The sequence below is a fragment of the Poecilia reticulata genome, linkage group LG14 (assembly GCF_000633615.1).
Source record: "Poecilia reticulata strain Guanapo linkage group LG14, Guppy_female_1.0+MT, whole genome shotgun sequence".
Classification (NCBI taxonomy): Eukaryota; Metazoa; Chordata; class Actinopteri; order Cyprinodontiformes; family Poeciliidae; genus Poecilia; species Poecilia reticulata.
The window spans coordinates 15,576,895-15,596,911 of NC_024344.1; the positions used below are offsets into that span (position 1 = coordinate 15,576,895).

General features: G+C 41.2%; 2 protein-coding genes across 2 annotated transcripts; both read right to left on the reverse strand.

The window, feature by feature from the left end:
* Positions 1-43: 43 nt before the first annotated feature.
* Positions 44-9,178, reverse strand: vps51 (VPS51 subunit of GARP complex). Its single transcript, XM_008428032.1, has 11 exons — positions 8,759-9,178; positions 8,353-8,482; positions 7,096-7,242; positions 6,772-6,991; positions 4,940-5,843; positions 4,156-4,371; positions 3,949-4,032; positions 3,724-3,858; positions 3,523-3,644; positions 2,337-2,424; positions 44-810 (listed from the first exon to the last, which is right to left on the reverse strand). The coding sequence occupies exons 1-11, from the start codon at positions 8,930-8,932 to the stop codon at positions 550-552; spliced, it is 2,481 nt and encodes an 826-aa protein (XP_008426254.1). The 5' UTR covers positions 8,933-9,178; the 3' UTR covers positions 44-549.
* Positions 9,179-11,326: 2,148 nt separating this feature from the next.
* On the reverse strand, positions 11,327-19,513 carry frmd8 (FERM domain containing 8). Its single transcript, XM_008428033.2, has 11 exons — positions 19,341-19,513; positions 17,495-17,592; positions 17,192-17,359; positions 16,992-17,093; positions 15,855-15,913; positions 15,556-15,722; positions 14,308-14,523; positions 14,117-14,240; positions 13,835-13,984; positions 12,804-13,020; positions 11,327-12,732 (listed from the first exon to the last, which is right to left on the reverse strand). The coding sequence occupies exons 2-11, from the start codon at positions 17,583-17,585 to the stop codon at positions 12,623-12,625; spliced, it is 1,404 nt and encodes a 467-aa protein (XP_008426255.1). The 5' UTR covers positions 17,586-17,592; positions 19,341-19,513; the 3' UTR covers positions 11,327-12,622.
* Between the last annotated feature and the right edge of the window lie 504 nt (positions 19,514-20,017).

A 20,017-nucleotide genomic window follows, 5' to 3' on the forward strand; every position in this document is an offset into this window, starting at 1 on the left:
GCAATACCTAAAGTTTCATATTTTAAGAATTAGTAAGAACATGTTCTTTTAAACCCATACATGTTTATTCTGGACATACATTCAGGTTAGTTCATTCTCTATGCAGACGTACAGAAAACCGACAGGAATCAAAGATGTGCTGCAGTTTACAGTTAATGGATGAAAACAGAAAAGCCCACAAATAGCCTGAAGAGATTTATTAATGGAGCAGCTTTCACTGGACACAGTCTTGCGCTTTAGTCATCAGTGTTTTCTATTCACATTCATATCATCTTCAAGGTCGGAGTGCTCGAGTTCCCCTGTCTTCAGACTGAATCCAAGTTTTTTGTTTAATTCTTATTTTATAGTAAACGATTAACAGAAGAAACTGTAAGTAAACTCAACAGACAACATGATTGGTAAATCTTGGAAATATACCAGCCAAGAACTGTGGGAGTAGTAATAAACAAGAGATTCGGATGATTATTTTCCTACAATATGTTTACAGTATTCACCAAACTAGTGCCAATAGTGGCTAAACGATCCCGAACAACGCAACAGAGGTACAACTCAACCTCTCTCACAGATCACTTCAATAACACTCTGCTCCATCGGTGAGGGGTCCAGGCAGCGGTGGGCGGAGCTTCCCACTATCTCATCCAGCAGGAAGTGAACGAGGTTCTCGTCTGACACGAAGCGCCACAGGTACATCTGCAGGTAGTGGCAGTCGACTTGGATCTGCTGCAGGCCATAGCGCCCGAAAGTGCGCAGGCGGACACACTCCAGGAACGTCTTCAGGCTGATTTTGATGATTCCCGTCATCACGGAGACCTGGGAGACAGGAGACAGTGACAGTCACGCCACTGACAGCAAAACAAACTCGTAGCCACCACAAAGTTTGAAGCTTGCTAAAGCCACTGTCCTGCATGCTTTAAACTTGTACCAGCTGGTTTACTCAGCTGGATTGGGGACCAAAGTTGCAACATTTGTTACATTTTCAGATGGTGTGGTTCTCTTTCATGCTCCATTGTGTCAAACCCTTTGAAAACCTGTTCCTCGCCTCGCCTGTGGTGGCGCTGCACCGGGAACTACTGAAGGAAACAACTTGCAAACCTCTGAACCTTCTTCACAAAATGTTAACAAAAATAAAGTGGCATCAGTTGTAGGATTTTTCTTTTGCTGGTTAAGAAAAAAAAAAAAAACATTCTCCAGCTAGCGTCAGTCATGCGTTTGTTTTGGTTATATTTACCCAGCATGCCCTGCACTTTAGTTCACTTCCTGCTTTTGAAGCGGTCTCTGGACCGCTTGGCGTTCACGTATGCACTCAAACCGCACCGGGGGTCACTTCAACCGATCTTTATCTGGGTTTTTAGGAGGACCAGATTTCATGTTTTGGTCCACATCAGGGTTCGATTACGCATTCACACTTCCTTAAACGAACCAGGCAAACGAACTAGAGTTGGATCAAATTGAACTGAACAGGGCTGGTGTAAATGAACCCTCAAATAGTTGGTTTTGGAATAGATAAATACAAACTGGATAGTGACCGAGTATAATTTTGTCACAGTGGAAGTCAGAGAAAATCCACAGTAAATGTAAATTTGCCTGATACTTGTTTGTAAAAACGTATTGAAGCTGTAATAATCAACACCCCTCAAATTAAATCAATTAAAGATGAAAATTAACATAAATGACATGCCAATGTTGAGTGGCTGTAAACTTCTGACAGAAACCGTTACTGTGAGTTAACAACAAATCGACATGGAGGAATATTCAAACGTCCCAAGAGCAAAGAACAGCATCTCTGAATTCAAAGTCATGCTCTGTAAGAAGCAGATCGCCACGCTGAGCACACACTGGACAATTCCTACGTGCTGACGAGGAAACTGAAGACATCAGCCAGCGGTTGAAAGTCCAGTTCATTAAATCAAGAGCTTGGAAACGAGAAACACAAAGAAGGGAGACTTCTACACAGACTCGGAGAGAAAACAGCAAATAAATCTCAATAAAGTTTTTAGTTAGATAAATGCAATAAGAATCTACATTGTACAGAACAGCCTTAAAAATTCTCCTGTTTTCTTTCCTGAGTCGCTAGAAAATGATGCGAAGGAGGAAACTGAGGGGCATCATTAGCATGTTAAAGTGCGCCCACGTCCACGCCTCCAGAGTCGAAGCGGTCTACTTGAAAATGTAACCAGCAGCGTCGTTGAGCACGCTCCGATTCACACGTTCCGATAGGCAGACAGCCTGCAGGTCCCGGACCACGTCCTGCTCCTTTAGTGTGGAGGAGATTCTCACGTGGCGCTTCTAAGGCCGTTGAAAGACATTTATTCAACTGACTGAAGAGCAGCACTGACCTTGTTGAACTCCACCGAGCTAAAGATGTCGATCCTTTCAGAAAACAGCTTGTGGATGTTGCTCAGCAGATTGGTATCCATGGGAGCGCTGCAGGTAAAACAACAGGTAACCAATCAGTTATTGTTTCTATTCTAGACATCATAGCTATACAATAATAAATCACTTATTTAGAGAAAAGCAAATGAAATAAATAGTCTTAACTTCAAAGAATTTTTAGGAACATTGCAACTATGACAAAATTACCTCTGTAGAAATAAACAGTGACAATATTTCAGATGCTTTTTCTTCATCTCTTAACATAAACAACTCTAACCCTTAATATCTCATAACTTCTGCCAACAAATATCTCAATATAACAAAAAGGATTCAAATGCAGTTTTAAATGACAGTCTGTTTCTGAATGGGATTGGTTGAATCAGCCTCTTCACCTCTTTGTACCGACTTATTGCCATTTAGTCCATTTCCACTTCCAGTTTTTGCCATTTAAACAAATTTGTTCACAGCATATTTTTTTTAATCATAAATGATCATATAAATGCCAAAATCTTGCATAATTTATTTCAATTGGATACAACTATCAAAACACATTGTATGATGTTTCTACTTATTTTGGTCTGATTCTTAAAGGGACTAGATGGCTCATGAAATGCAGCCACACGTCTTTAACGTCTTTAGCATGTTCGAATTGACACATTGTCAGTACAAACTGCCACGAGGCAGATGGCCTCATGTGGTGACACAAAGAGTCAGTGCTGAAACAACTAACACTGCCAAAGAATGAAGCTCATTGAAAGTCGAGTTTGTCATTCGGAAGCATTTAATTCAAAGCTCTTCTGTCAAACCGCTGACTAGTTTCCCCAAAACACCAAACACACACGCAGCCGCTCAGAAGTGTGAGGGGCTTGTCGCTCCAACGCCAGAATACAACACTGAAGTCTCATGAAAGTGTCTATATCTGTCGCTGCCATGATTTTTAGCGACTTATCACATCAACCAGCTCATTATTTAATGGAAATGCAGCAATTGGGAAACTGTTTTTTTTTTGTTTTTTTTTAAGCAGAATATCGACAAAGTTTTGTCTACGTTTGTAGTGAAAACACAGCTCACCTCTGATCTGTGCATCAGGAGTTATAAACACAAATTGCCAACCAAGGCAACAGAGCATCATAGACAAAGCTGCTTCACCTCGGTGTGTAGCTGGCTGCGTAACGGGGCTGCTGCCTGGAGCTGCTGTACACGGAAAACGTCCTTTTGCTCGAGTCGCTGCTGTGGGCCTTCCTCACACCCTCTTCATACAGCAGGCCCACCTGCGGTGCAGAACATTCATGGATGACGTTCAGGTGGGAAGAGAGGCAGTTTGACTCGGTCTGTCGCTCAAAGCCGTACCTGCACGTCGATGGAGGTGGTGTCCTCCACTACTCTCTTCATCACAGCTCGGACGTTTCTGGGCTCGATGGTGTTGACCCAGTCTCGAGTTTCGACACTCTTTCTTAACATCTGCGAGATGATCAGCCCCTGAACCTGGACAGAGAGAGAAAACAAGGTGTCGTCTTGGATACGACGGGAATTTTTACTCTCGACTCTGTGTTTTTGATTGTAATGGTGAAATACCTTGACATAATGGTTGAGGAGTTTTTGTGCCGCTTCTCTTGCTTCTCCACACAACGTTGTGACTGGTGTTATGGGATTTTGGTGCTGAAAAAGACGGCCGGTCTTTTAACAGAGTCCTTTTAAAAACTTGTTTACAGTTTGTCATGCTACAGCCTATGTGTTTTTTCCAAATTCTGCATTGCGCTGTATTTTACATTTCTCCAGTACCTGGACGAGAAACTGTTCGTCTGTAAGCGTGAGTATGTAGGAGATGGTGGACGTCTCAAAGTCCAAGCAGAGGCGAGACAGCAGCAGCAGGAGAGCCGGGGGCGTGGATCCTCCTTTGTCTCCGGCGCTTTCACAAAATTGTCGAGAAGACTGGCACACGAACCTGATGAAGTTCACCACCAGGTTCTCACGGACTCCCTGGCTACAGAACTCCCCCTACAGCGACGACACAAAGGAAAGCTTTCATTAAAAACTCGCTTTTTAACTTCGTTTAGAGCAGGAGTGTCAAACTCATTTTCATTTTGGGAAACGTCTATATCATGAATGTCCTCAAACGGCCGGTTGTGCCAGAATTTACTGATAAAGCATCTACAAAAACGGTTAAGATATTAATAAGCAGCTGTGCTGGAAATGCTTCTTAAAATTAAATAATATTAAACACCTTTTCAAACTGATCTGTCCCTCCTAGATTCTGTGTTTGTTTTTGATTGTGTAAAGCTAATTTACAAAATATCAGCAAGAAATTTTGCGATACTGGTGTCGGTAACTGTGACTTTTTGTTACTCGCCATGTTGATCACAGATCAACATCTGACAGGGGTGAGAATTAGCGTCACTTAAACCCAATGTTTTTTGGCCAATTTTGTGGAAAATTGGCCAAAAAACTCAAAAATTATACGATACCATGAAAAAGTGTGGTAATCTGATGATTTTGCATGGCTTTCTGAGGAAGGATGGAAAATCAATAAAGCTCATAAAAAATGTTTTTAACAAAGGAGATTTACCTTGAAGTAAGGCTTGTTGGAGAAAGTAATGTCCTTGGCGGTGAAGAGATGGACTGACGCCAACACAGACTTGATCTGGTTGAGAATAGAAGCTGACAGAGATGAGAGAAGCTCTGGAAGGCTGCTGGGAACATCCCTGCCAGCTGCAGGCCCTCCTAGATGCGCGCCGCCTCCAGCCACGGAGAGTCGAGGCGTTGCCAGGGCCTGCCTCACATCTGTCAGGCTGTCCATGTAGAAGCTCTGCAGAGCAGAGAGATACTGCTTCACTCTCTCCGTCGCCGCTCTTACCACGATTTCCGTCCCCCGGTTTGGAACGGCAGAGCCGGGCAGCAGTTTGGCCACGGCCTGCAGCCTGCGGTGGAAGCGGTCCAGAGCGCGGACCAGGAGGGAGTTATCGCCGACGCCTTTCTCTTCTTGTATCCTCCTCTCGACAAGCGAGAAATACCGAGCCGCCAGGTCATCCACAAAGGCCTGCAGCTTGCCGCTGGCCATCTGAGGAATATTCTTCGAAGCCAGCTCGCCTGTCTGAGCATGGTTGATGAACAATTCTTGATAGGAAGTAATAACCAGACATAAGCTGCTGACAAATTCATTGCAGCCTCTGTCTATGAATTCGAGAATGTCGGTATTCAGGGTGGGAGACGGTAGAGAGAGCGTCTTAGGGGAGTTGTTGTCGCTCGGAGATCCTGCGGCTGTAGAAGAAGATGACCTGCGTGTTGCAGCCTCTTTCGGAGCTGGAGTCGGCGGGTACGGCTTAATCTCTGCTTCCAACCCCTGAAGGTCCAGCTCCAGTCGAGAGCGTGCGTGGCTCAGGAATTTATCACAGAGCTCCTCTGCTGGCTCATCCAGCTGCAGCAGGAGCTCCACACACTCCGACAGGTCTTTGGCGCTCGTCCCACCATCTCTATAAACACACACACACAAAATACTGTTAAGCAGAATCAATACATGGTGCCTTGCAAACCTATTCACATGCCTGCTTTTCCAAGTTTTGCCATAACAATGTCAATGCATCTTAAGGGGATGGATGTCATGTGACATAATTATATATAATTGAAGAAGATGCATCGTTTTTTAACCTTAAAAATAAAAAAGCTATTGTTCTCAGTCCCACTTATTCAACCAGGTTACAATATCAATTAACTGAATCTTTTCTTCCTTACAAAACAACTCAAGCTTAGTAAGAACGAAAGAAACATGTCTGTGGACATATTTACTAATTCATGGTATCTACAGGTTTCAGGAATTCAAATTTAATTTATTGGAAACTTGAATAAAATTTAATATAGAAAAAAATGTAAATATAGGGGATCGTTGGAGGAACTTGCTGCATTACAAACAAGAACTTTGTCCTTCTCTCATTGCATATGTCTGTCTACAGTCTTAACCCCCGTAGTCCTAAGCTCAAGTTTTTGGCACCTGGCCTCGTATGGGTTGACAATTGGCAGCAGAAGTCAGTCAGAGGCGAGTCAACTGCTGATAAATTTGCAAGTACCCATGATGACCTCAAAAAAGCTAGCTAGCAAGGGTATATTAGCAGCTAGTTAGCCTCAACCAATGAAGATGTTTGCGTACAACTCAGACATTTTCCTGAATGAAAATTACCACAAGCCAAAACACTATATTAAATAGTCCTGGCACAACAAAAAATGAGACCTGTGATTAACGCATTTAAGGCCAACGTACATCTTATTTTATCAATTTAACATGTTTTAAAGCTTTAATTTTAGACACGAGAACTTAAGACTTTTTAAGGATGTGTGGACACCCTGTAATTAATGATTATGTCATCTTTCCTTCATCGGTCACCCCTGATCTTGACAGATTCCCACCTGAACTTCTGCCGAAGCTCCTGAGCCAGCTTCTCCATGATGGCGTTGCAGTCGTCCTGAATCCCCTTGAAGGAGGGCAGGTGGCTGTACTGCTGCAGCACGCAGCGAGCACGCCGGTGGGAGCTCACCGCCTGAGCGTAGGCCTGCAGCTCCAGACACTTATTCAGTCTGGCAGGCAACTCGAACAGAAACTGAAGTTTCCTCAGTAGCGTGTGAACCCCTGGCAGGAAACATAACAGAGCAAATAACTAAGAAAATCATCCCAGACATTCAGTAAATAAAAGGTAAATAAAAGTAAATGAAAAAAAAAAAAGTGAATCATACCAGAGAGTTTGGTTATCTGTGCGTGCTGGTCCTGAAGCGTGCCGCTGATGGAAGCGCTGAAGTCAGTGATAGCAGCCATGTTCGCAGATAGGCAATCCATTTCGTCCTCCATCTTTTTGAAATCGTTCTTCATTTTTCTGATGGTGTCTAACAAAAGAGGAAATACCTCATCTACATGCTTTGCAAAGGTCTTCACTCTCCTTAAATCTTCACAAATTATGTCACATTGCAACTGAAAACTTCAATGCGATCTGTTGAAATGTGTGTGCTAGACTAATACAAAGTAGTCCAGCATTTGTATTAAAGTGTGCTACAAAGACATCTAAAAAAATTTGAACATCGTGGAAAATGTCCAGCATTTTTTGACACTCATATCAGAAAGAAAAACTCAAATAGATTCATTATGCATACAATTAAAATTTTCCATTATATTTCCATGATAATCAAATTACAAGAAATAAATGACTGAAATATTTCACCATATGTCATGAATATGAGTTACTTTCTGAACGAGTGACAAAATCAATTAACGTTGGCCCTCAGTGCAGCTAAATAAAACTTTAGAGCCATAAGAGTTAAATAGTCTTTTGTGAAAAGATAACTTAAAAATGTTTAATAAATATCTACAATAGAGAAATCATGATCATTTTAAAGAAATATGTTATTTCTGTCTTTAGGTTTAAAAACAAAGAAAAACATAAAACATTAACAAAAACAGGATTCACTGATAAAATGTTTTAGGGCTTTTGATATTTGTGGGAAAACGTAAACAAAAAGAGTTTCCAACATAAAGAGATTTTTTGTTTTAGTTTTACTAATACTTGTGAAAATTTAATACCGAATTTATTCCATGCAAATAACTATAAAAATGCTAAAAATCCACTGTAGCTTTAGCTATATTTCTTTTTTTTTAATTGCTGGTTTTCCAATATTAATCAAATTGTTAAGAGTCATTGTACAATTTCAAAGAGCCACTTTGAAATTAGATGAGTCTGTGTGCGGAGCTGCACGTTGCAGGCTAATAGTTTAGACGAGTGTGTGTGTTATAATGGCCCAGTCAAAGTACAGACCTAAAGCAAACTGAGAACATGGCTTGAAACTTAATCTATTGATGAAATCTTGTGTTATTATCCCTCCGCTTTACAATGCTACACTGCTTTATGTTGGTCTATCTCACACATTGAAGTTTGTGGATGCAACATGACAAAACGTGAAGTAGTTCAGGGGCTACAGATACATTTGTATCATCTACTTTACCTGTAGCAGATATGAACTTGTTATAGTTTTCATAGACCAGGGTCTGCATGTCACTGTCCAGAGAGCGGATCTGCTTCACCATGCAGGTCTCATGGTCCATCAGCTCAGAAAGGGAGCACTCTCTCCTCAGCTGTAGTTTAAGAAGCATAACGGTCATAAACATCCTTTAATACAGCACATACAATAATTCATTAGTATTTATTAGTGGTGAGGAAGAACCACCATTTATGCAAATTTAGTAACTGAAACAAATTAACATCCACCAAGTGTCTTGTGTTTCCAGAGCAAGACCTCAAAGTCATCCTACGTATTTACAGTAAATATAAAGTGCTGGAAAATGCATGAGTGGCTTTAGCGAACTTATGTTTACACTACTGCGTGATAGTAGAAGCTAAAAAGGCAGCACCTTGTTGAGGTAGAGATCCGGGTCAAAATGCGGCCCGTTGATGTCGCAGGGATCCAGAGACTGCGGCTGCTCCGGGGCCTTACCCTCCTCGTTTATCCCGTAGTAAAGCTTCAGCATGCCGTGCACCCTCCGCCTCCTCCCGGACTCGTCCGACACCGAACCGTCGGCGTCCATACCGAACTCCGACCAGCTGCCAAAACGGACGAAACGAAACAACCACCTGACAGCTCAGAAACACGGACTGAAAACTTTAACTCCCCGTTCAAAATAGATAAATATTTTCAGCTTTGCATAATGTCCTGAATAACGAAAAGTTGTTATTCAAAATATTCAACATTTGTCATATTTTCTTTGAGAGAAAACCAGCTGTATGGAGTCGTTGTTGTTTCCGCATTTGTAGCCAATCCAAACTTACGTTCTCACAAAGTGTACGTAATCAAGCCTGACGCGGATCTGCTACTGCGCATGCCAGCACCATGACGATTTAAAGGGCCATTTACCTTCTGTTTTTCTTTTCTTTTTTGGGGGGGACTGAATCATTGTTCTAACAATGGTGGAAGTGGACCTAAAAATTCATTCTTATTTCTTTCTTTTCTCTCTGTACCTTTTACCACTGTTTACTATCCTACATAAATATGGGAATCTATTCCATTTATATGTCAATGACACAACTTTGAATTTGAATTAGCTAAACGTATTTAGTCCTAATTGTTCCCTCAATTCCCTTTGTTCTGATAACTTTGCTCAACCCTCTTTTCTAGGAATATAAACGTCTTAATCAGATAAACACACACACACAAAGTGTGAATATGCTGTCTATTACAGTCCCATCATTAGAAAGGAGTCATGTTGGATTTTGACACTGTCTGGAGCTGGTGAAAAATCTGAAACTTTCTCATTTTGAACTCTGACATGTTTATTTTTTCCAACTAGAAACATTTTCAACTAAAAGTATGAATGGGTATGGATGGATAATTTCTTCTTTGTCACACACAACAAACAGAAGAAAAGCTCCTCTCCTGTTGTATCATTTTATGTCTTTATAGCAGGTTTTGGAATCAGAATAAACAAAGGTGCATTTCACAGAATATCTACAAGAGTACGTGGAAAGGAACCATAATCTTTTATATTACTTCATACATACTGAACAAGTATTTTACAACAGAATTTTATTTCAACAATCAGCAAATGTGTAATGATAGAAATGATGAGCATGTTTTAGTTCAGCTATAAAACAAAACTACAGATGGTTTTAAGAATAAAGTTGTAACAGTGCATCATGCTGGTTAAAATGAATATGGCTTCAGTATACAGTACGGTTTTTAGGTGTGTAGTAAGCACACTTTTGTTTTTTTAAATACATCTTGCTTTATTTTAGATTTTAAAAAAAGACAGCAGAACTGACTGCCTACAAGACAACATCAGTAGGAAAGGTAAAATACATACAAACCATTTTCATTCCCGGTTTCAAAGCATGAAAACAGGGACTCCGGTATCAACATGGTTTTTTTTTTTTAAAAAGGCACTTCTGCTTCTTCAGAGCGACTGCTTAAAGAGACAGCATTTGATTAGACCTAATTCTTCATTACTGTATACAAACACAAACACAAGAAGATGGAAGTAAATGTATTCAATCACAAAAGTTCAAAAGTCAGCTGATGGAAACATTTGTATAAAGATTAGTATTAGTGCAACATTACATTAGGCGGAGGCTGTCGGAATGACAATTCTACGACGGGTCATGCATAGTGTGTGCTAGCAACGATGTGTCGGGACTGCTAGGGGTTACAGACACAATCCGAAGCTAAACAAAAAAACAAAAAACGGAACATTCTGGAGTTTGCATGATGAGAGGAGGAAGAACACGCGAGGCCGTCACTTATCAAAGGAAACCATACGTTCATGTGGAAGGCAGTGTTACATATATTAGGCTTCTTTCAGTGTAAAATCTGAAACGCACAGAACAGACTCAAGGCGGCTGCGTCGGTCTGAAATCCAGAGACGCATCGAGGAGTGAAATCGGTCATCTACCGGGACGAAGCAGGTCAGGTAGGTTTGGTTTGACGTGCAGAATAAAATTCATACAGTACAGTCTGATTTGCCAGAAGATGTTGTTTTTAAATTTTACCACCTCATTTCACCAGCACCACGGTGACCACGGTGATACACGACACCTTGAGAAGACAAGTGGAAATCCATCTTTTTTTTTTTAAATGTTCTACTATACATTGATATTGCTTTCTCTCTTCAACAATAACCAAACTTTACCATTAGTTAGCTTAAATTTCAGGAGAGGCACAGTTATAATGTAGTCTTTTTTTTTTGTTTTTTGTTTTTGCTTGTAAGGACTGATTGAATAAATAACATGAAATAACGGATAAATGTGAGCATTTATTTAGTGTCAGCGGTACCTAGTGTGGAAATTTAAAAGATCAAGTTCAAATCTTAGCTCCAACTAGAACAAGGCTGGGCCTCGAGGGCCGGTGTCCTGCATCTCTTAGATGTCTCCCTGGTCCTACAGCTGAATCACCTCCTAAGAGCAGTCAGGTTCTCCAGAGTCCTGTTAACGACCTCATTATTTGACTCAGGCGTGTTGAAGTAGAGACACATCTAAAAGTTGCAGGAAACCGGCCCTCGAGGCCTGGCGTTGCACACCCCTAAACTAGAAAGTTCCTTGCAAAAGCATTGACCGTTTTTTTTTTTTTTTTTTACATTTAACAAACATCAGTGTATTTTAATGAGATTTTATGTGACAGAAAAGTAGTGCATAATTGTGAAGTGAATCTAAATCTAATATTGTTACATGGAGGTGGCAGCATCATGCTGTAGTTTTTGTCCAGGCTGGCTGAGCTTAAGACGTCTTGCAATGAAGTCTCAGAAAAAAGTTCTTCTACTGTAGATATGCAAATCTGGCACAAACACACAGAAAAAGACTCGCAATCGAATCAAACGGTGGTTCTGTTTGACAATTATGCACCACTTTGGGCTGGTCTGTTCACAACAGGTTAGCAATGCAATGAAGTTTGTGTCAGTTTGGTATAAATGCTTTCGTAAGGCGCCATAACAGAGTAACACTGGTATCTCTAGGTTTATTGTTAATTTATAACTCAATTATCTGATCTAACTTTAATCTTTAACTCTCAGTTTTTTTATGTGTTGGTTTCACACACACAAAAAAAGGGATGAATGCAAAAATCCTCAAATGAAATGAAATAGAAAATGTACTCACAAGAAACTTCCGCAGCACAGCAGATGTGCTGCCATAACAGTGAACCCTTTATGTTTCTACCAGTGCTTCTCCTACTTGGCTTCACCGTCGATCGTGAGAACAAGGCACCGGTAGTTTGAAAAGAAAAAAGCAGAATAATGCCTTCGCACCCTTAAGCTACTCCCCCCCTAAAAGTGTTGGTCATGCTGACTGAGGGGAAGCTGCAACAATCTTGATAGAAAGCTAAAAGAAAAAAAAAGAGGTACTGTGGTGGTTTATGCTCCTTTGAGGTGTGGCATGTTTGAAGAACAGCACTCTGCAGAAGAGCTCAGAAATAGTTTACGCTCAGCGGATTTCTCTGAGGTTCGTCTCCGCCGAAGAGCGTTTGGATGGCCGTCTGCCGCCCGGCGAGTTCAGTTCAATCTTTGCAGGTTCGGGTTTTAGAAAGATCTTAAGTTTTCACATTAATGTACTCTCATACTGTACACCACTTTAAAACGATAAATACACACCCACACATAGACGCCCCTTACTTGGTCCTTGGTTTGCTCAGAGACTAGCTGAATAAAAAAAAAGGAAAAAAAAAAGTCTTATTTTTCACTTCTCAGTGTAAAAACGTTCAGGTTTGGTCGTCGAGAAGACGGAGGCAGAGAGGTTTAACCCTGCTCCAGGCTCTCAGTGTTCACGGCGGAGTAGGTGGGCGCCGTGGCCTGCCGAGCGAAGAAGGACGCGGCTCTTTTTGGCTTTAAGCGTTTGATTTCTTTGCCTGAAAGACAAAACAACGGAAGATGGAAACGCTCCTCTCGCTTTCATTTCATGTTTCTTTCGAGGACTCACCGTTATCCACGTAGCTGATGGTGTTAAGGGAGTGGAACCGGCTGCACACGACGCTGCCCTGCCTTTGCAGCATCCCGCGGCGCCCTCCGCGGCCATTCCTGGTGCCGGCTTCCTGTCCGGCGGGCTCCTGAGGAACGCCCAACTCGTTGGCGGCGCCCCCCTCTGACGTAGACATCAGCTCCACGCAGAACTCTATAAAGCCGCTCATTAACTCGGCCTGGAATAATAAAAACAAAACGTTTGTTTTGTCACCTTTATTTCTCCGCACAATAAACACCAGCTTTAATCTCCATTTTATCTGAAATGGGGAAGCAGAGGCGCATAGCGGTCATGCTGGCGTCGTCGGATTGGACCCAAGTGTGATTATGATTTACTGATGTTATGTAAGGCCCCTTCGCCATCTGGTGCTCAAACAGGCTTTTTCCATCGCAGCTTTTGATGATGTAAGACCACTGCACCCATCACCCTCTGCAGCAAAAACTAAAAATGCACCCTTTCAAAAGTATTCATAACACTTAAAATGTTTACTTAGGGCATCGTAGTAAAGGGGTCTGAATAGAAATGCATACTACACTCGACACCCTGTAAGCTTCTATTTATGCATTATTTTCTGATTATCACCAGCAGCGTCAGGTTACTTTACCTCTGTTTTTCAGTTACGAGTAAAACTAACGGGTTTCTATTTCCAGTCCAGTAATCAGATTAGCTTTTTTTTTTGGCATTTTATTCAGAAAAAACATATATTTTTATTTTCGAAGCACGAATTTGGTGCAAAACCAGTAAGTGGTGGAGAGAAGAAACTGGTTGAACAGGAAGTGGTAGAGGAAATGCCGCTTTCAAACACAGCTGATTCACTCTGGTTGGTATTTTTTTATGTTGAGGCACTGAGGGGCAACCAATAAAGTAACATATAAAATCATGATAGTTGACATTTGTGTTTGGAAAGGGACAAAATCTAGAGGAATTCAAGGGATGTGGATATTTTAGCAAAGATCATTTGATTATTTTACCATATTCCCCCAATTTCTTACTTGTTTTGAGTAAATCTTCAGCAGCTTGTTGACGGGAGTGCCGTCTTCCTCCCCGTCAAACTCCAGCCACAGAATGTGCGAGTCCCCCTCCTCTTCGGGGCGACTGTGGTCCCACGAGAGCTCGCTGAAACGCAGCCCGAGCAGCACATGCTGCAACGAGACGCGACCGGCAAGAGGACAACTTTTCATGAGAAGAAGTAAACAGCTAATAACTGTCCAACTGAGCACAAACGTTAGAAATATTTCCCCCCCAAAACAAGAAAAAAGGCAAAAAAAATTCACCTTCTCCTTCACGTCCATCACATAAACTCCGTCCAGGCAGATCCCGACACTGACAGCTTTACGTCTTCCCCGTTGGAGGATGCCTTGAACTGGCTTGTCAATCTCCCCGCAGAAAAAGGCGCACCTGATGGTACATTTAGTGTCAACGCATGAAAACAAAAGAAAAAGGTGGCTAACACGACGGCTCCTACCCGTAATAAGGCAGAGAGTGACACATGCTGAGGTACTGGTGCAGGAGCTGCTGAGGCTCCGGAGAGCCTCCAGTGGACTTGCTGATCTTTCCGTACTCCTCGGAGAGCTTCTGCTCCAGCTCTGCCTGGCGGCTCGATTTCCCCCGCAGGGTGGAGAAAAACCCTCCGCTGCCCACGGCGACGTGAGCCGGCACGAAGGAAGGCAGCTTCTTTTCCCTGCGCGCAACAGAGGGCAAAGGTGAAATTAAATTCTACCCCTGTGAGACAATTCACTGTTGAATCCAACAAGAACAAACACATTCCTGGGTCTCATTTGTTTTTGTTTTTGTTTTGTTTTACTGTGGAAAAAAAGTGATAATTTGCTTTTGTGGGGTCAAAGATACATTGAAATTATTTTACAGCAAATACTCTTGGTACAGGGTTGTCCTAATACGTGACGGCTCCATCACGGATGAAAAACATAAAACTGAAGCACAACGCAACAAATAACATAATGTGCTTGTAAACGGTGTTGCAAGTTCTCCACTCTTACAGATGTTTGGATTAGTGACGTTTATCATTTATCGTGAAATTGTTTGTTTTTTTTCATTCATCGTTGTAATGATAAATTTCAGATATTGATGGTAAATAAAATAACAAAAGAAATGTTATCTCTGCCATCTCTCAACTGCTCCGTGGGAGTGAATCAGTATCAGTGAATTCAATAAAATATGATTAAATGAAGCTACTGTGTGCAGTTTAGTGATTTAAATCACACATTTTAAAATAAGTGTCGTCCTGAAAGGAACCCATTTCAAATGGGAATGTTTTTCAAGAACAATATTTGTGTTTCTGGTGCTACGAATGCTACGTCACGCAGTCACAACCATCCTGTAAAAGAAAAAACTGACGCTTTCCAAATTAGAGAAGAAATCTACTAACTGGTTGATTCTTTTTTTTTTTTCATTTAATAACAGATATATGCTGTGACTCTAATATACAAACATTAGCAGGTTTTTGGTGACGTTTTGAAAGGAAAATTGTAATCAGACCTGAAACAAAACCGGCATTGGCCAGTAAAACCCTGACCGGTGCATCCCCATTTAAATTGTGGTAAAGTTGGTAAGGCTTCCCTTGACATGACGACCAGAACCAGAGACAAACTGCATGTTTTAGAAATGATTCTGTGGCACATTCACCTGGTCAGATTCCACACGGCAGCAGCTTCTGAACATCGGTCCTTAAACATAAACCAACAGATCAACTTACCTGATTTTAGTGGTGATCTGCTGGCTGTCGAGACCAGGCCCCTCTTCAAGAGCGAGGGACAAGGCGCCGAGCCCGGCCCAGTGCTCCGGGTCGCACGGGTACCGGCCAGAGAGGATGTTGCTCCTGGCCTCCTCGTAGAGAAGTCTCAACACCGTCTCATCTTTAATCTGTGGAGGGGTAGAGACGCAATTAGTGTTTTCTAACATGACGGCGAGCTTAAGAGCTTCGTGCAATGAGTAACAGTTCCCCCGAATCGGTCATAAAGAATCACAATGAACGCTTCGCAGTGCGGATGCTACCTGCAGCTCTTTAGATTTCGGGTAAAACACGTTGCGCCTGTACTGCAGATATGGTTCATCTGAGGAGAAAAAAAAAGAAAAGAAAAACAGGAAATAAGGATGCGTCAGTGTTTACTGGTTTTTAGGTCATTTAATTTGACACTTAACAAGAGTCTGTCAATTCAGAGTGGAGCACTGAGGCTACAGACAACTCAACCCACTCAGTCCAGGCTGACAACCCTTGAGTGTGGGCAGAACGTCCTACCCCAAAAGGAAAAAAACAAAAGCTTTTAAATACTCCCTTTGATATCCTTGGTGGTGTTTTTAGCCGTTGCCGTTCCCTTTTTCTGTGACTTGGCGTTAAGACATGTGAGCTTTTCCACTTGGATTGCTAATAACCACGAAAAAGAAAAAAGCAAACAGCAAACTGAGTCACCGGCTCACAGCCGTTTAGAGACGAGCAGCCCTTCAACAAAAGTCTGCTGTGTGATGTGTGGTCTGTTTGTGAGAGATAACAGTTCTCTGGTGTAAAACTCTGAGCATAAAACTCTTAAAAAAAAAAAAAAATCTGTGCATTGTGCACATTTGTACAAGCTACTTTAATTCCACCAGGATTGTTACAGTTGGAAAACAATTATTTGCACAGGTTTGCAAAACAAAACAAGTCTCTAAATTCTATTACAGTTTAACTTTGATAAGCCAACAAAGTTTTTTTAATTTTTTTAATTTTTATTTTAACCTTAAATGTAAAATTGACATATATTTTTTGAACACTTAACTCAATTACTGCTCTGAGTGTGTTCTTCTTTTAACAAATGTTTTTTTGTTTTTTTGGCTGCATACTCCAGTTAATGATTAATCCATTACTAAATTAGTTGACGATTGTTTTAATAATTGATTCCTTACAAGGAATCAAATAATTGTTTCAGCTCTAGTCCACAGCATTCAGTAAATCCTCTCATGTAGTCAAAGTTGATGCTCAGCTATTTTATCCTTACACATTAACCTAAGTAGCACGCTTAGCATTAGCATGCGAAGCTGGAGTACGTGTGGAAACAATGCCAGGCGATCTCAGTGTTAAACAGCTCCAGGCCATCAGTATATTTAGTATACTCCAAATAAGACCCTTTGTGCTGCTAATCCCGCTCAAGTTCCCACCTTGTGAAATGTCGTCTTCTGACGCGTCGGTGAATCGATACAGCAGATCCTGCCACTGCCTGCACAGCTTGTACGGCTGATGCCTCGCCTTCAGCTGCAGCTCTGCAGAATAAAAAAAAAGGCGATCCAGTTAGTTGTGTTTTGAACTTATTAGAAGATGAAAGGATGCCCAAATCAATAATAAAAAAAAGGGTTCTTACCAAGCAACGGAGAGCAGAGCCAAAAGGCGAAAGCATCCGGTGCGGACTCTGGGATCTGCAGGGCTTCACGAACGCTACGGCCCAACTCCTGCACGGAAACGCTGCCGAGCCCTTCCAGGGATAAGTGGACCGCGCTCTCACCAAACAAATACACGAGCACGTCCTGAGCTGTGGGACACACACGCAAAAAGTGGTTCACAACAGCACAATACAGGCTTTTCTATTTTTAAAAATCTCAATAGACTTTGAGGCAAAACAAAAACAAAATAAAAAGAGGAAGGAGATAATTCATTCCTCCCGTACCACGGGAAAGTGTTGCGGAAGAAGCCACACTTCCTCTTTGCGAATGATCATCAGACAAATCCGGAGGAAAACTGCAGTTGTCACCCTCCATCTTTTATCTGAAACACAAACGCCAAAACGTAGAGCAGTTAGGACATTTAGACAGCAGCAGAGTTGCACTGCAGCATGTGCAATGAACTGGAAGAGTCCATGGAAACAAAGAACAGACCGCTCCGTTGTTCCACATGTCCTTAACATAAACTGTGACTTTCCTTGTGCATTTCTAAATTTTACTTGTGAATGCACTGCTAGCGGCCCAGAGTGTGTCCTGCACACAAGCGACTGCTACATTTGTGTCCAACCACAATTTTCATGGTTGCTTTATTTTTGTGGTAGGCCAGGGGTCAGCAACCTTTTCAATTCAAAGAGCCATTTTTGCCATTGCCAAGTACAAAATTAAATTTGCCTGCAGCCACAAAGGGGAAAAAAAGGATTTGTTAATTTGAAAACCAAGAAAGTTAAATAAAAATTTCTATTTTAGTATTTAGAATAAAATGGGCTACCTGATCTACAAATAAAAAAAACTTTGTGAATAAAACTAACCGAGTGAATAAAACTAACCGAGTGAACCCATAAAAAGAAAGAGGAGAAACAGGAATAGAAACCGCATAGTTTGGAAGAAAAAAAAAAACAGAACTTGAAATGATCTCTAAACGTTTTGGACCATTGGCGACTTTCTGTTGTAAACAATCCATGTAGATATTGCATAAAACATATGAAAGAACTGCTAAAAACACTTTTTCTTATTGGTGTTATGATCAAAAACATGTCTTAATTGGTTTTTAAGAGCCACAGGTTGCAGACTCCTGTGATACATCAACAAAAAGTTATACATACACATGTGATGTGGAAGGAAAACAATGGTATGATAATATCATGCAGAGTACAACAAAACTGCAAACCTACCAAAACATAGCTGGCAACCTAAACTTAAACTGCAGAAAGAAAAAGAGAATTAATTAGAGAAGCAGCCATGGGGCACGTTGTGACTCTGGAGGAGCTGGGAACATTCACTGCTCAGGTAGGAGAACCCATTGACAAGTATTATTTATATCTTCTTCCTTTAGAAGCTGGAGAGTGTAGATTGGGAAAGGAACGTTTTGTTTTGTTTTGGTTGGTCTACTCTTGAATTGACTGATGGGTGTAAATACAGATGTCACCCCTCCTTGTATTAAAACACAAACCCGCTGCTTAGTAGCGCCTTTAAAATGTAGATAATAGCGTATATTATATGACCACTTTATTTAACACGTATGCTAAAATAAAGCAACTGTCCTTACTGGCAGTCAGTGTGTAGCCTTAAGGGATCATTACTGGGAATAATTCAACGTACTGGGCGACTGTGGTTGGCCCAAACTTTCCATTCTTCTTCCGTTTTTCTTTCCGTCTGCTTTGTTTTTGTTTTTTTAACTCAAGCAAATTTGTGTTTGGCAAGTTTCTTAAACGTCTAATGCCTTTACAGACAGAAAGGGGAAGCCGTCTGAAAGCCTCAAGTACATTAGTTGATTCCCAGCCCAGGTCTAACAGGAATGACAGCATAACAGATAAGGGTCTCGGGGGGAAAATCCATCATCACCAAATCAAATTACCATTAGCTAATGCTAGCTCAGAGACGAAACAAGTTGCTATGTTAACGATTTAAACACCACCACCACCTCAGAGTGACGGATCCTGCATTTACTTTACTGTATGTTATGTTATTCAGGAGCTACTTTGCCAATTTGAACACTTATCTCTGGCCCATCAGCTAACTTTCAGTGTTCTTCCCTGCAGTCTGTAGAAATAAATAGACATTTCGGTTACCTACCTGTATTATGATAAATTCACCTTCACTCGCTGCGTTTTCCTGGGACAGAATTCTGATATTGTAACAAAAACTGCTAAATACATGAGTCAACAGCAGTTCGTTCCTGCGGTGTTTTTCTAGCGAGGAAGGGTTAGCCAAGCGCCCGAAATTAGCTTTCCGGGCAGAGTGTGTGGTAGCTGAACGATTCAATTGTTTTGACCGGTTCCTCATCAGGGCGCGTTGTGGTTGATGTGTTGATGTCAAAAGCTCTTAACCTCAGCAGGACGGAGAATCTTTTAAATACTAATACTTTATTGAAGTGACTTATAGCAAATGTCTATTTCTATGGTGATTTATACTTTCCCTTTTGTCTAAATGAGCGATATGTTTATAGCGAGGCCAAAAAGATTTAATCCCGAAAACAAATTGAAAGCTAAAGAGCGCGCAGTCGTCACCTTACGTAATGGGTACGTCATCGTCACTGAAATCCATCAAGGAGATTATTTTGTTTTTTCATCCAGGCAAGTCTTTGTTGATCCGTCCACAAATGAGAGATTGAGAGATTACAAGCAAAATAAAACCCTGCAAACGCAATAGAGACAAAATAAATAAAATTAAAAAATCAAATGTATTATTATTATTATTATTATTATTATTATTATTATTATTATTATTATTATTATTATAAAAACAACCGA

Bases quoted from the DNA above. Each gene is read 5' to 3' on its own strand.
- frmd8 (XM_008428033.2), bottom strand. From the start codon at position 17,585: ATGGAGGGTGACAACTGCAGTTTTCCTCCGGATTTGTCTGATGATCAT. The intron at 17,360-17,494 runs GTACGGGAGGAA...TGTGTCCCACAG, and splicing joins TTCCGCAACACTTTCCCGTG to CTCAGGACGTGCTCGTGTAT. The intron at 15,914-16,991 runs GTGGGAACTTGA...TTTTCTCCTCAG, and splicing joins AGAAGACGACATTTCACAAG to ATGAACCATATCTGCAGTAC.
- vps51 (XM_008428032.1), bottom strand. From the start codon at position 8,932: ATGGACGCCGACGGTTCGGTGTCGGACGAGTCCGGGAGGAGGCGGAGG. The intron at 3,859-3,948 runs GTATTTCACCAT...CTCTCTGTCCAG, and splicing joins TCCTCAACCATTATGTCAAG to GTTCAGGGGCTGATCATCTC. The intron at 811-2,336 runs GTCAGTGCTGCT...CCTGTCTCCCAG, and splicing joins GCTCGGTGGAGTTCAACAAG to GTCTCCGTGATGACGGGAAT.